Raw genomic sequence first — 12,797 nt, 5'->3', positions numbered from 1 at the left:
GTGAATTTGATTAAAATCGATGAACATGAATTTGACAGCTAGTTACCCTTTTACAGGTAAAATTCAATTAACAAATTCTGACCTACTGGCATTCAACACCAAATTACCTACTTGCTGTATATTGATAAATGTGATTGTATGTCAATACCTCAACATCGTGAATACGCCATGTGAGGTGTTGGTTATGTGTGCTACGGGGTCACTGGTGGCGCCTTCAAAACAGAAAAAAAATCCCAGTAAAAAAGTGTGGAATTTTGTTGTTGAAAATTTAAGTTGTAAATTCCTGAAAAATGTACTTAATTCCGTTCAACTGCTAACATGTAAGTTCGATACGAAAATAGGATAAAAAGCATCCGAAAAATTTGTGATCAGTAATTGAAGAGCAATGGGTAAAAAAAAACTGAAGAAGAAAAGTAAAAAGTAAAAGAAAGTCGTTGGATTAATTATTTTACAATTGTTTAAATATATGAGAGAATGTTTTAGGCAAATTGTCTTTATTTACAAATAAATGAATTTAAGTTCAGGAAATGATTTATTCTTCTGGCGGCTTCAAATATTTTTTTATCAATAACTTATACACAAGGAGACATTTTTTACTTTTGACAGCATGAACCGCAGTTAATTAGCAAACACAAATAAAGACACAGAATCGTTTACAAATAAATTTTATAGAAGGAAAAAAAGGGGGGGGAGGGGTAATACGCTCACATACTTCTAAAAAGATTTGCATATGAAAGCTGTCTAAAGATCATTTTAAATTATTTCAGGAGTTTTGAAAAAAGAATATATATATAGAGTTTAATTTTCGACGTCTATACTGTTACAAAAAAAAGGTGATTCTTTTTAAAGATTTGGTACTTCAGTTTCGACTCAAAATTTCTTTTTGAATTGTTAGATGGCAAACTATTTAGGATAAGATTGTATCTGTTCTCTAAGTATTTATGGTGATATTGGCGACGAGTTTCATTATATTATAGAAAGAGCTTGTACAAATTTTTTATTAAAGAATTTCAGCAATATAAATAGACGAAAGTATGCAAACAATTATTAAGATCTCCAAGCGGGCCAAATTGTACATCGAAAAAGATCTATATTTCTTAACGTTTTTAAATGATATAACTTGAATAGAAAATTTCCCAACTATGTGAAGATTTTTTATATTTCTAAACGTCTTCGATTATTACATACCAAAGAAAAATTTATTTAGCATATTCATATAATTTTATACTTTTTTCCAAGTAAACTTTTTTTTGTAAAGTTTACTTCTATGTGTTTATAACCATCAACAGAGACACATTCTTTGCCATCACCAATCAGTCCTAATCATTAAAGATCAATTGACAAAATTCAAATGATGATTGGTATTGAAAATGATCATCGGTCATCCGTGACGTATTCTAAAATCCTAAATAACGGCGCATGTCGATAGATAGATAGTTTATTAATTATCGTCTCGCCATTCAAATTTCACCAAGGGGTTGAAGCAATGAAGGACTTTATAAAACCAAGGATGTGTATAGTTACTATACAAATCCTTGATAAAACTATGTACATGTACTTATTATATTTCTATAACAAATTATAAAAACGTTTAGTGTAAAAATCATCGATTTATAAATGTCTCTTTTTGCCTAAAATATATTTGCAGGTTTTGGCATTTTTGTAAATAACATTAATGTTTTGGCATCCCAATGCAAAACACAGGTGACAGCCGATTCAAACTTAAATAACTTCTTTAAAGTTGGTTTTATTTTATCAGAGACATATAATACATGTACTATATGTCTCAATACATGTATTTATGTCTCAAATTTTATCAAAACAAAAATTACAAGATTATGAAATAAGTTATGAATCGAATGAATACCCTCAACACTAAAATACATGTCCTAAGTGACATTTTATGTCTTGCGTGCACCGAGGAGATCCTTAACGGTTTTTAGACGTACCATTATTATTTATACATATATTTGAAGCATTTTGTACATAATAGGTATTTATATGTGTGTGACAAAATGACTTCCCAATTAGCAGAGGCGGATTTAGGTTTTTTTCCAGCCCCACCCCCCACACACTTATCTTGGAAAATGGGAGATTATATAGGGAATCACTGAAGCATGACTGGCAGGGACCCCCTCTTAGGCAGTCAATGGGTCCCCACTTGTGAAAATTTCTGGATCAAGTGTCCTTAGTGCAAAAACTTTCTTCTTAGTGCACTAAGAAGTCCTTTGCGGTACTTCTACACACCGATCAACCACTGCTTAGTTCTAGCAGAGACATATAAATTGTATTATATGTCTCTGGTTCTAGTTATTTAAGGTCCTAGTGTGAAATATAACCAATAGGAATTGGTCTTTTTACACTTTTACATAGGCCTACATGTATACGTTTTGTCAAGGGTTGGTTCATTACCGACCGTGCAAGGGCTGTATAGCCAGTCAAGGTCGTTAAAAACTTCCATTTGTTGGTTCATGCAATATTGAAATTATGATTACTCAATGCGCAGTTACTAGTTACTGAAGTTGATATTTGCTACTTTTCTTCTTTATTTCATATAATTGATTTTTTTTATTTTTTTTCTTCGAAAAATTTGTGGTGTTGAAATAGGGAATAGACACAGATACCTAAGCACATTTAACAAAAGAAATTTTGTGTAATGTCATCAATCTGTATTACACGTAGACAGGATGTTCTCTAGAAACTTTACGTTATACACACCGGAGAGTACACGCACTGTCGTAATGGAAAATTGCTGTATGTTACAATTACCTGTAATCAGCTTTGCAACAAATCAGTTGACTGACCATGTCATTACAGTTCAAACAGATTTTCCTCAAATCAAAATGGAATATATATATATATATATTCATTTTTATATCTTTAAAATTTAAAACTTTAAAAAGTACACTTTGACAAAATTATGAAATATAACGAATCAGGGGCGGATCCAGCCATTTTAAAAAGGGGGTTCCTAACCCAGGACAAAGGGGGGGGGGGTTCCAACACCCGGACCCCCCCCTTTTGGATCCGCGCATGCGAATTGAACAATTTAAAATAGTATTTTAACAAAGTTTAAGATATTTATAGTATAACTAATCGCCGTATTTGAATATCAAAAATAAGACAACGCGTGACCGAACGACGCATGGATTAAACGAGTGCGAAGCACGAGTTTAATCCATAGCGGCGTTCGGTCACAAGTTGTCTTATTTTTGATATTCAAGTACGGCGATTAGTTATTCTTTTTATTACATTGGCAAATGGCTTTTTTTTATGAAATTAATGTAGAAAATGTAAGGAACTATATCTTTTTCCTACGCATTGACAATTTGTTTTGATCCGACGTTATCGACGTCTTGACAACGCCTATTGTTGTATGACGTCAGAGAGTGAAATAACCACGTTTATTTCACATGTGAAATTATCGGTTTTTATCTAACTGTGAAATCAATGTAATTCATTGCAACCAATGTAATAAATAATTTTACAACGATCTTAAAAATATCCAAACAAACGATAAATCTAACGATATGAACCTACACAGTTTTATATTATAAGACTGACACACACCAGTTTGCTAACTCAGTGTGCTGGGCCAGGGTGCTGGGTGAGGTGTTGGAACTTGATATACATGTATCATTAAGTTACAGTTCTGTTAAGATTTGACTGTCTTTTTACAGGGAATTTCTATTCTTACTGTTAACAGTTAGTATATACTGTTCCTGGCTTAGAATGATTCTCTGCTCAGCAACTGGTGCGTAATTAGCATTTTATTCACGTGATTTTATTCAAATATCTTGTAGCAGTAAAAAACACAAATTAATGTATTTTTCAAATAGCTTTATTCAGCTTTAAATAATTATAGCGAAAAACAGCGAACATGGGAAAATGAAATGTTTTTAGTAGCCTCATTATTAAATCTCCCGGTGAGTGTGATCAAATAAAGAGGTTCTCCGTAATCATGGTAATCAATACTTGGGAAATCTTATCTGATTCAGGATCAATTCATCGGTTACACTCCCCTATCACCAGTGATTCTTTGTTTTTAGCTGACATTTTGAAAAAAGGTGTGTAAGTGTTGACTCGCAATTTGCATGATTAATAACAGATATCGACTCGTTACACGGACTACTGCAAAAAACAATTATTCAGTTTACTGATTTAGATGGAAGGTAAACGGACAGAAAGTCGCAGGACAAAAAGTCACACTCACAGGACATGCATGAAGTCACAAATTTGATAGGACAAAAAGTCACAAACAAATTGTTGACAATTGGTTTGAATATATATGAAAAAGATCTTGAAATATTTTCTTTTTATTACATATATTCATTTTTAATTTAAGGAAATTCCTCATAGAGCTTGATAAACACGATAAACATGATAAATGGAAATGTATTAGATTTTAATCTTGCAAAGGATATATTTATGGGGCCATATTTATTGGCAAATTGAAGCCATTTAAGTACATTGTACCAAGCGACTTTGAAATTTTGTTTTCATAACAATTATTTGATTATTATTGATATTTATTGAATAAATTTTAATTAATAAGTTGCTTCTTATATAAAACTTCAAGAAAAATACAAAAAAAAGTGTTTTCTTGTTCAAAGAAAAATAATCTCTAAACTGAATTGTGACTTTTTGTCTGTGACTTGTTGACTGTGACTTTTTGTCCTGTGACTTTCTGTCCTACATTCAGATTGAATAGGGGTTAGGTTGACCCCGTCTCCCTCTATCTGAGACTACTACAATGTATCTCAGTGATGAACTTAATGTTTTATGTATTGTGCTTGTCATATATGTATGTTGGATAAAAGCTCTAGAGCTTATGTTGTATTGTATGTATAACCAACTTTAAATAAATCTTTTTTGTTAGCCCATAACAACTAACAAGTAAGATTTAGGTTTCTTCTTTTTGTAATACAAACAATTATTACACCTTGAAAGGATTTTTTTTTACTATGACAGCGTCCAAGAAAAAAGTTGAAATAGCTAGACACTAACTTTATATTGGACCCTAGTAGCTTTATATGTGCTTGTGGTTGCAAATGTAAATGCATGGATGCCTGCTACACTATAGAATACATAACAAGGAAGCTTTGCTTTGCTCTTCATGGGGTACGAACTCGTCTTCATAATTAAAAACCTTCAGCCAAGCAAGCGTAAGGGTCTTTGACAGTAACCAACACTTATCTCACAAGGCATACCTAGTATGTCTTTTTAGGTATATATATAAACATTTATTCGTCATTGTGCGAAGTGCTCCTTTGAAGGAGGGATTTTCTAAACCAGAACAGAACAGAATAGCCATGCAAGACTTTATTATCATTTGGACTAACGGTAATATTATGGCACATTTTGTCTTACCACAGGGATTTGTGTCAATTTATCTGGTTTTCTATCCTCTGACCTCATTTTCATGGTTCAGTGGTTATTGTTAAGTTTTTGTGTTTTGGTTGGGTTTTCTGATATTGTATGCAACATGTCAAGTATATTTGTTGTATGAAAATTTTTAGGGATGTACATGTTAGACTGGCATGTTTTATTCAATCTTGGCCAGTTTCTCTATTTTATTATTTTCAAATTAGCAAAAGGTCAACTAGGTGCATATGTCTGACTGAGAAGTTTCATCTTACTTTATTTTCATAGTACATAGGACAATATAAAAAAAGAAGATGGGGTATGATTGGACAACTCCCCATGAGAGACCAAATGAAACAGAAATTAACAACTCAAGGTCATCCTACAGCCTTAACAATGAACAAATATAAAAAAAGAAGATGTGGTATGATTGCCAATGAGACAACTGTCCACAAGAGACCAAAATGACTCAGACATTAACAACTAAACGTCGCCGTACGGCCTTCAACAATGAGCAAAGCCCATACCGCATAGTCAGCTATAAAAGGCCCCGATAAGACAATGTAACACAACTCAAACGAGAAAACTAACGGCCTTATTTATATAAATAAATGAACGAAAAACAAATATGTAACACATAAACAAACGACAACCACTGAATTACAGGCTCCTGACTTGGGACAGGCACATACATAAATAATGTGGCGGGGTTAAACATGTTAGTGGGATCCCAACCCTACCCCTAACCTGCGACAGTGGTATAACAGTACAACATAAGAATAAACTATAAAAATCAGTTGAAAAAGGCTTAACTCATCAGATGGACAAAAATACAAGTGGACGTGGCCGGGTACTTGTACATCCCTACACAAAAAGACACAATGAACAGATCTGAGAGTACTCCCAGTTATACTGCATAGTCAGCTATAAAAGGTCCAGAAATGACAATGAAAACAATTCAAACCAGAAAACTAACAACCTAATTTATGTACAAAAAATGGAAAAACAGTTAAATGTTACACATAAACAAAGGACAATCACTTAAGGAACAGGCACATATATTATGAATGTGACAGGGTATAAGGAACTATGAAAATGTTTAGCTTTTGTGGTTTGGTTTATTTTCCAGATACTGTAAGCAATAAGGTCACTTTATTTAGTGAAGGGAATGATTGTAAGATGCACATGTCTGTCTGTCATATTTTATATGACCTTGACCTCATTTTCATTGGTCAATGAAACACTGCATTGTTTATCATAATTAAGCTTAAAGTTACAGGTAGATTATATTTGTAGGATATGTAACAATTGTAAGGTGTGCATGTCTCTCTGGCAGATTCATAAAACCATGACCGCATTTTATGGTTCTTTGGTCAATGCTAAGTTTTCTTGGTTTTGTCATTTTATCAGATATTATAAGCATAGGTCTACTTGTTGTACGAAATGAATGGAAGGTGTTATATAAAAAAAGAAGATATCTGTTTGCCAAGGTTAATTTTACTAAGACCTCATTTTCATAAAACAATGATAATATTAAACAGCAAGAATGAGAATCAAGTCAAAGTTATATACAAATGAGGCAAAATTTTCAGTTACCTACTTTTTGTGTATTAGTAGTTATTTTTGTCATTAAATGATATTATTTACCCTTTTATGTGTAGGGCAAGAATATTAAAGATATAAAAGGGAAACTATAAACAGAAGAAATTATCAACAAAAATAGATTTACAAAGGTCACATGACAAAGCCTAAATGGTAAGTCCAATGTTGAAAAAAGTTTTAGCCCTTGAGTAATGATTAAATATTTATTAAAATAAGATGTGGTACGATAAATGAGAAAACTATCCATCAGAGTTCAATTAAGTGGATGTAAGCATTGTAATTACTTATTAGAGGCCAATGATGACCTGTTAGTAATGAAAAAACTCATACCCTATACATGATATAGTAATCTATAAAAGACAACGCTAACAAAATTTGAAACAAAGCATCAATTCAAACTTCAAATATACCAGACTAATTTATAAAAAAACAAAATATTATGAAAAACAAAAATGACGGATATGAACCAACATCAACCACTGAATTATGTACAAGCTCCTGATATTGGACAGGCATAATATGGCTGGGTTGATATAAAAATAAGAAGCAGTCTGATTTCAAATAAGACTTTTCTCCAATAGAGATAAAATGACATTTAACAATGTTTAAGGAGGCTCGAGGGTATAAAAATTTCAGAAAAATATTAATTTTTTTATTCATAACTAATTTTATTTATAACTTTATTAGTTTTTTATTTTTTCATATGGTACAGAAATCATTCTAAAAAATCAATTCGTTTTGGCCCCAGACAACTTTTAAAATGTATATATCATTGAAAAAGCTCCAAATTATCTCCCTTTGGTGAAGAAATGCCATTTTTTGGCATGAGAATTGTAATATCTTTTTTAGCTCATCAGTGACCTATATTTTTTATTATCATTTTCAACTAACTTTACTTAAACTATTGTAAAATTTAAGCGATTTCTGTAATTAAGTTCTTTTTTCATTTCAAAATTACCTCTATTTCTCCTATTAGTTCAACAGAAAAAAAAGTACCTTTACAAAAATGTATATATATGCTTCTTTCAAAGGCAGATTGTGAGTGTGAATGAATGGTGTCCCCATTTTTTTAATTTAATATTTCTATTTTTCTATAAAGTATAAGATAAAGTTCATTTATAGAAAAATATAGCGTAACCCTATATTACATGTATTAAGAAAAAAAATTGATTGAAACCTGTGAGCCCCCTTAATTTAACAAAAATAGTTCAATGTAGAGCCTTTGACAATGAGCAAACGCTATACCGGACAGTGGTTTTTAATAACAGCACAACATTTGAACAAATTGTAAAAATTTGTTGCAATGGGCTTAACTCAAAAGACTGCAACAAGGAACCAAACAATAACCAGTAATATGTAAATCATAGACACAAAGCACTGAAATAAGAGTACTAACAATAGATATTTAAATGAAAGTTTATTAAAATGTTCATAAACATGATAAAATAGTCATTTTATTGCTGTATTTCTCTTCACTGATAATTTTTGAGTTTTGTGTATTTGTAGGTCAGACATCTCCGTTTTCTTGGTCATCATTCAACAGATCAATACTGAACAGAAAACTTGGAAGATGATATTTTTCTCAACAGTGCGACTTTTTTTATTAATTTGAAATGGAATGTTTTTTTCTACATTTAATAGAAAAAGGAAATTTCAACATAATGACTATAAACAAAAAGGAGTCATATCATCACGATCATAGATGCTCAAGAACTTGATCATGTAAATGCAACAATGTAATTATCAATTGAAAGAAGGAACGAATGAAAAAAATATTAGTATGTTGTTGTCCAAATAAACCTGCTTTGTCTTCTCATTTGAATCGCTCCATCCAATAAAGATGTACCAATAGGATCTTTGAAGAACAGATTGAAAAATGTTTTGTCTAAGAATTGCAGGAATATTCTAGTGGATGAATTAATTTATTGACTTGACTCTTATATAGTGGACTGAATAATTGTACATAGCAAGCAGCGAAAAAGAAAACTAAAACTTTAACACAAAAAGTGTTTAAATTATAAATTTGCAAATATAAGCATAATATTATGTACACCACAAAGGTATATAATTCAAATTGTTTGCATATTTATGTATTGCAATGAAACTATAACAAAGAAAACATTACTTCATGAAAAGAGTAAACTATTCAGTCAGAATATGAAATATTTTTTTCAGTTCTATTTTTCATTATAAAATAAACAAGACAAAGATTTCAAAACAATATTTTTTCATTTATTCAAACATGTCATCATTTTTTTTCAGTGAAAGAACTTTACTCTTTGACCTTAAATTTTACTATACATTCCAAAATCAGAATTATAATCTTTATTGTCATATTAACAAATAAAAAAAAATGTTTGTGACAAAATGAAATTTTTTTTATATATATATATATATAATAAAATATAAAAAAAACTTGTATACATTTAAAACTTTTTACTACCAAACAGCATTCATTGCAACATACACATACTGTATATTTATATCTATATATTTATAATTTGAATCCCATAGGATTTTATTTTGTCCCATGGGATATTAAAAATCCCATGGGATAATAATAATCCCATGGGATTTTTTTTGTCCCATGGGACAACAAATATCCCATGGGACTACAATTATCCCATGGGACCAAAAAAAATCCCATGGGATTTAACCAAAATCCCATGGGATAATGGTAAATCCCATGGGATTTTGCCCTGTCCCATGGGATATTGAAAATCCCATGTTTTTATAAATCAAATAGCAAAATAAATATAATAGTAACAGTAGAAAACTAATGAAATTATTGAATCCCATGTAATTCCGCACATTTTGGTTATATACATGACACTGTAGCTCTTATTTGAGGCGGCGGCGGATTTGCAAATGATTGTTTTGCAAATTTAAAGTGTCCAGTGTTATTTCTTTGATACTGAAGTCAACGTCAAAAATTTAGAAATTCCAAATTTTCACTGCCATGAATTCAAGATTTTGTGGTTATTTCAACACTTAACGGTATTATGTCAAATACATTTTAAGGAAAAGGACAGTTTTTGTAATACTCTTATCGTTCAATTCCCGAAATATACAACATACAAGCAAATAAATATGTACAAGTGTTAGTTCTATTCCTCTCTATACTATCTTACCGTTTATTGTAATATGACACAACTCAATAGTCTTAAATCTGTTAAAAAAATAAACGTTTTTCGTAAGTGCATAGCAGTTTATATCCTGTGTAGTATCAGGGAGGCCAGGTATGTGAAGATCTGTGTAGCATAAATGTTCGGGAGCAGTACCTATGGTTGTATTGACAAAGTACAAACGAAAATCGTTCATTTGGTCTGGTGCTGAAAAAAAAAAGAAATTCAGTATTCTTGATAATTAGTAAAAACAAGATGTATAACATGTATGATAATACATATCCCATGACTAAAAACAGACCCAATCGAAGATAATGGTGAATACTGAATGATTCTATTCATAAATAACATTCTGATACTGGTAAAAACTTACTTTTTAAAAGTTATATGACACTTCAAACTAAAAGAGTTGAGTATGTCTTATTTAACACATAACATGGAAAAAATATATTTGTTCTAACTGTGCTATTATCTTAATAATGCACACCAAATTAAAGGAGTGCATTAACTACCACAGATATACTGCACAGTTCAAAAATGCTCTGACCTTTAGGGGGCGGACCCTGGATTTTGAAAGGTGAGTAATTCAATAAAGCGAAAAAAAATTATCACTGAGCGAAGCGAGACTAAACACATTTTTTGAAGATTTTGTGCTAAAACATGATATGTTTTCCAATTAAAGGGGGGGGGGGGGGGGGGGGGATTTACAATACAATGTATGTTGAGTTCACTGTAAATCTTAAATGAGAGTTTCACAGTCAAACCGAATAAAAATTATTTTTTGTAGTTTCTGCTATAAACATGTATTTGGGAATATCCAAATAAATAAAATCTGATTTGGATTAGTTTTGGATTTGATAACAATCAGACCGGGATTATATGTGACTTGTTTTCAAAATAAATGGAGAAAGAGAGGGAGGTTAAAGATTGAGAAGAGAAACATTAAATGTTTTTTTCAGTTTCAGATTCATCACCCTCTAAACATATTATTGAGGGAAAGAATGCCAATTAATCTATACTTAATAACCCATTCAATTTTCATTTTTTTACACATTTAAAAAGTAAACTGAACTGAACTAAAACTGTAGGAGGTGAAGATTATACGTCAATAAGGGAGCTACCATTTGATTTGTATGTGTGTGTGTGTGGTGGGGGCTATAATGAAATTTGAACAAAGGTAAAGAACTTTTATTAAAAAAAAAGGGTAGAATGAGACACTTTGAAAAAAGGACAAGATGACAATATATGTAAAAAAGGGTAAACTTCAAAAAAAGAAGGCAGGACCGAACAGAGTGAAAGATAGAAATAAGCTTTATTTAAAGTCAGTAAGTGTACATACTGAAGTCGTCATTATTCCGAACCAATAAGTCCTCCAAATACTAAAAGTGTCTTTCTAGAAAATAGTTCCCGAAACCCCCCAAAAAATAAAAAAAACCCAAGATTTCTGTTATTTCTATTATGAATAAATAATTAAAATAAACGAAAAATGTAACCTGTGGTTTTAGTAGTATTCGAATAAACAGTTAAAACTCGAATGACGACAAAACACGGGATTTTCGTCGATGCCAAAACGATATACTGACAGTGTACTTACTGTCACCACGATAGTAAATCACCACATTTGTAATGAAAGCTGCTCGTGGAAGAGTTAAACCCCACCAAACATATGGCTGATTTGGTTTTGTAGATGAGCATCCATCTTTCCAGTTATTATTTGCTGGTCCTTCTATAGCCAAATTTGCAGTATGAGAACCTAACGAATCTATAAGCGTCGACTGTTGCTCAGCGGTTCCTTGATATGCTAGATTTGCTACAAAACAAGTTAGAACTGTTATATTGTCATATCTAATTTTCATTCTTTTTATTACAACTGTTATAATAGACAACTTTCGAGTTCGATGCATTTCAGTCAAAAACTCTGGTTTTCGTGAACGTCATTCGTGCGTTTAAGGGCATCGTCACTTCCGTTCTAATGTTGAGCTAGTGGTTGGAGAACTATAATGCTACATTGCACGAATTGTTCGGCATATTAAATTCTCATAATTGACAATTAGCACTGCTGTCATTATGGAATTGTGATTAGGTACTTACGAAACAAACATTATTTCTAGTTTATCCTGCACAATGAGGATCACTAAGAGGCTTGATGAATGTTAATAGTGCAAGGATACAAGCGATCCCCTCTATCTGGTGAATGACGTCACAAAGAGAGCTGTGGTGTAGTGGCTGGTGCATCGGACTACTAACACAAAGGTTCCTGGTTCGATTCCCGTTCGGGATGAACATTTCAGGAACTCAATTTTCGGCTCTCCCTTGACACCATTCGCGAGTATGGTCTTGAGGAAACGATGATAGTCCGTTGGAAGGGAACGATAAATGACTGACCCGTGTTAAGAGAGAACCATATTTCTTGCACGTTAAAGACACCCTTGTAGATTTCGAAAAAGAGCAGGCTAATGCAGCTACAAGGCAGGACTCGCACCCGCAAAGTGGAAAGGGATTTATATAAGTTGCAAAACTTGTTTTCCAATCCACTATAAATAAATATGTTTAAACTAAAGGCGCGCATAATTGACGAGATTTTTCCGGTGACGGATGAACTCGAAAATGGTCTATAATTTGTATTACTTATATTACAGTGTAACTTGTCTAATCCGACACACAAGGGGGGCCAGAAAAAAAGGTCGGAGTAAGCAGGGTGTCGGA

At 31.9% G+C, this 12,797-nt stretch overlaps 2 protein-coding genes across 3 annotated transcripts in view; both read right to left on the bottom strand.

Annotated features, from left to right (window-relative positions):
* Positions 1-12,797, bottom strand: part of LOC139487853 (receptor-type tyrosine-protein phosphatase mu-like) — a 317,750-nt gene that overhangs the window by 18,048 nt on the left and 286,905 nt on the right. The window lies entirely within an intron of this gene.
* LOC139487887 (receptor-type tyrosine-protein phosphatase kappa-like) overlaps positions 1-12,797 on the bottom strand; it is a 149,494-nt gene that overhangs the window by 58,311 nt on the left and 78,386 nt on the right. Inside the window, exons 3-4 of one of the 2 annotated variants that reach the window (XM_071273055.1) lie at positions 11,686-11,901; positions 10,098-10,298 (exon numbers count right to left, since the gene is read on the bottom strand). The exons of the other annotated variant lie outside the window; for it this stretch is intronic. Coding sequence (XP_071129156.1) covers positions 10,098-10,298; positions 11,686-11,901 — 417 coding nt within the window. The remainder of the gene's footprint in view (positions 1-10,097; positions 10,299-11,685; positions 11,902-12,797) is intronic. 2 annotated transcript variants of the gene reach the window in all.

Source organism: Mytilus edulis, chromosome 1, assembly GCF_963676685.1.
Source record: "Mytilus edulis chromosome 1, xbMytEdul2.2, whole genome shotgun sequence".
Classification (NCBI taxonomy): Eukaryota; Metazoa; Mollusca; class Bivalvia; order Mytilida; family Mytilidae; genus Mytilus; species Mytilus edulis.
The sequence above is the reverse complement of the archived record's forward strand: the minus strand, read 5'-3'. Positions and strand labels throughout refer to the sequence as shown.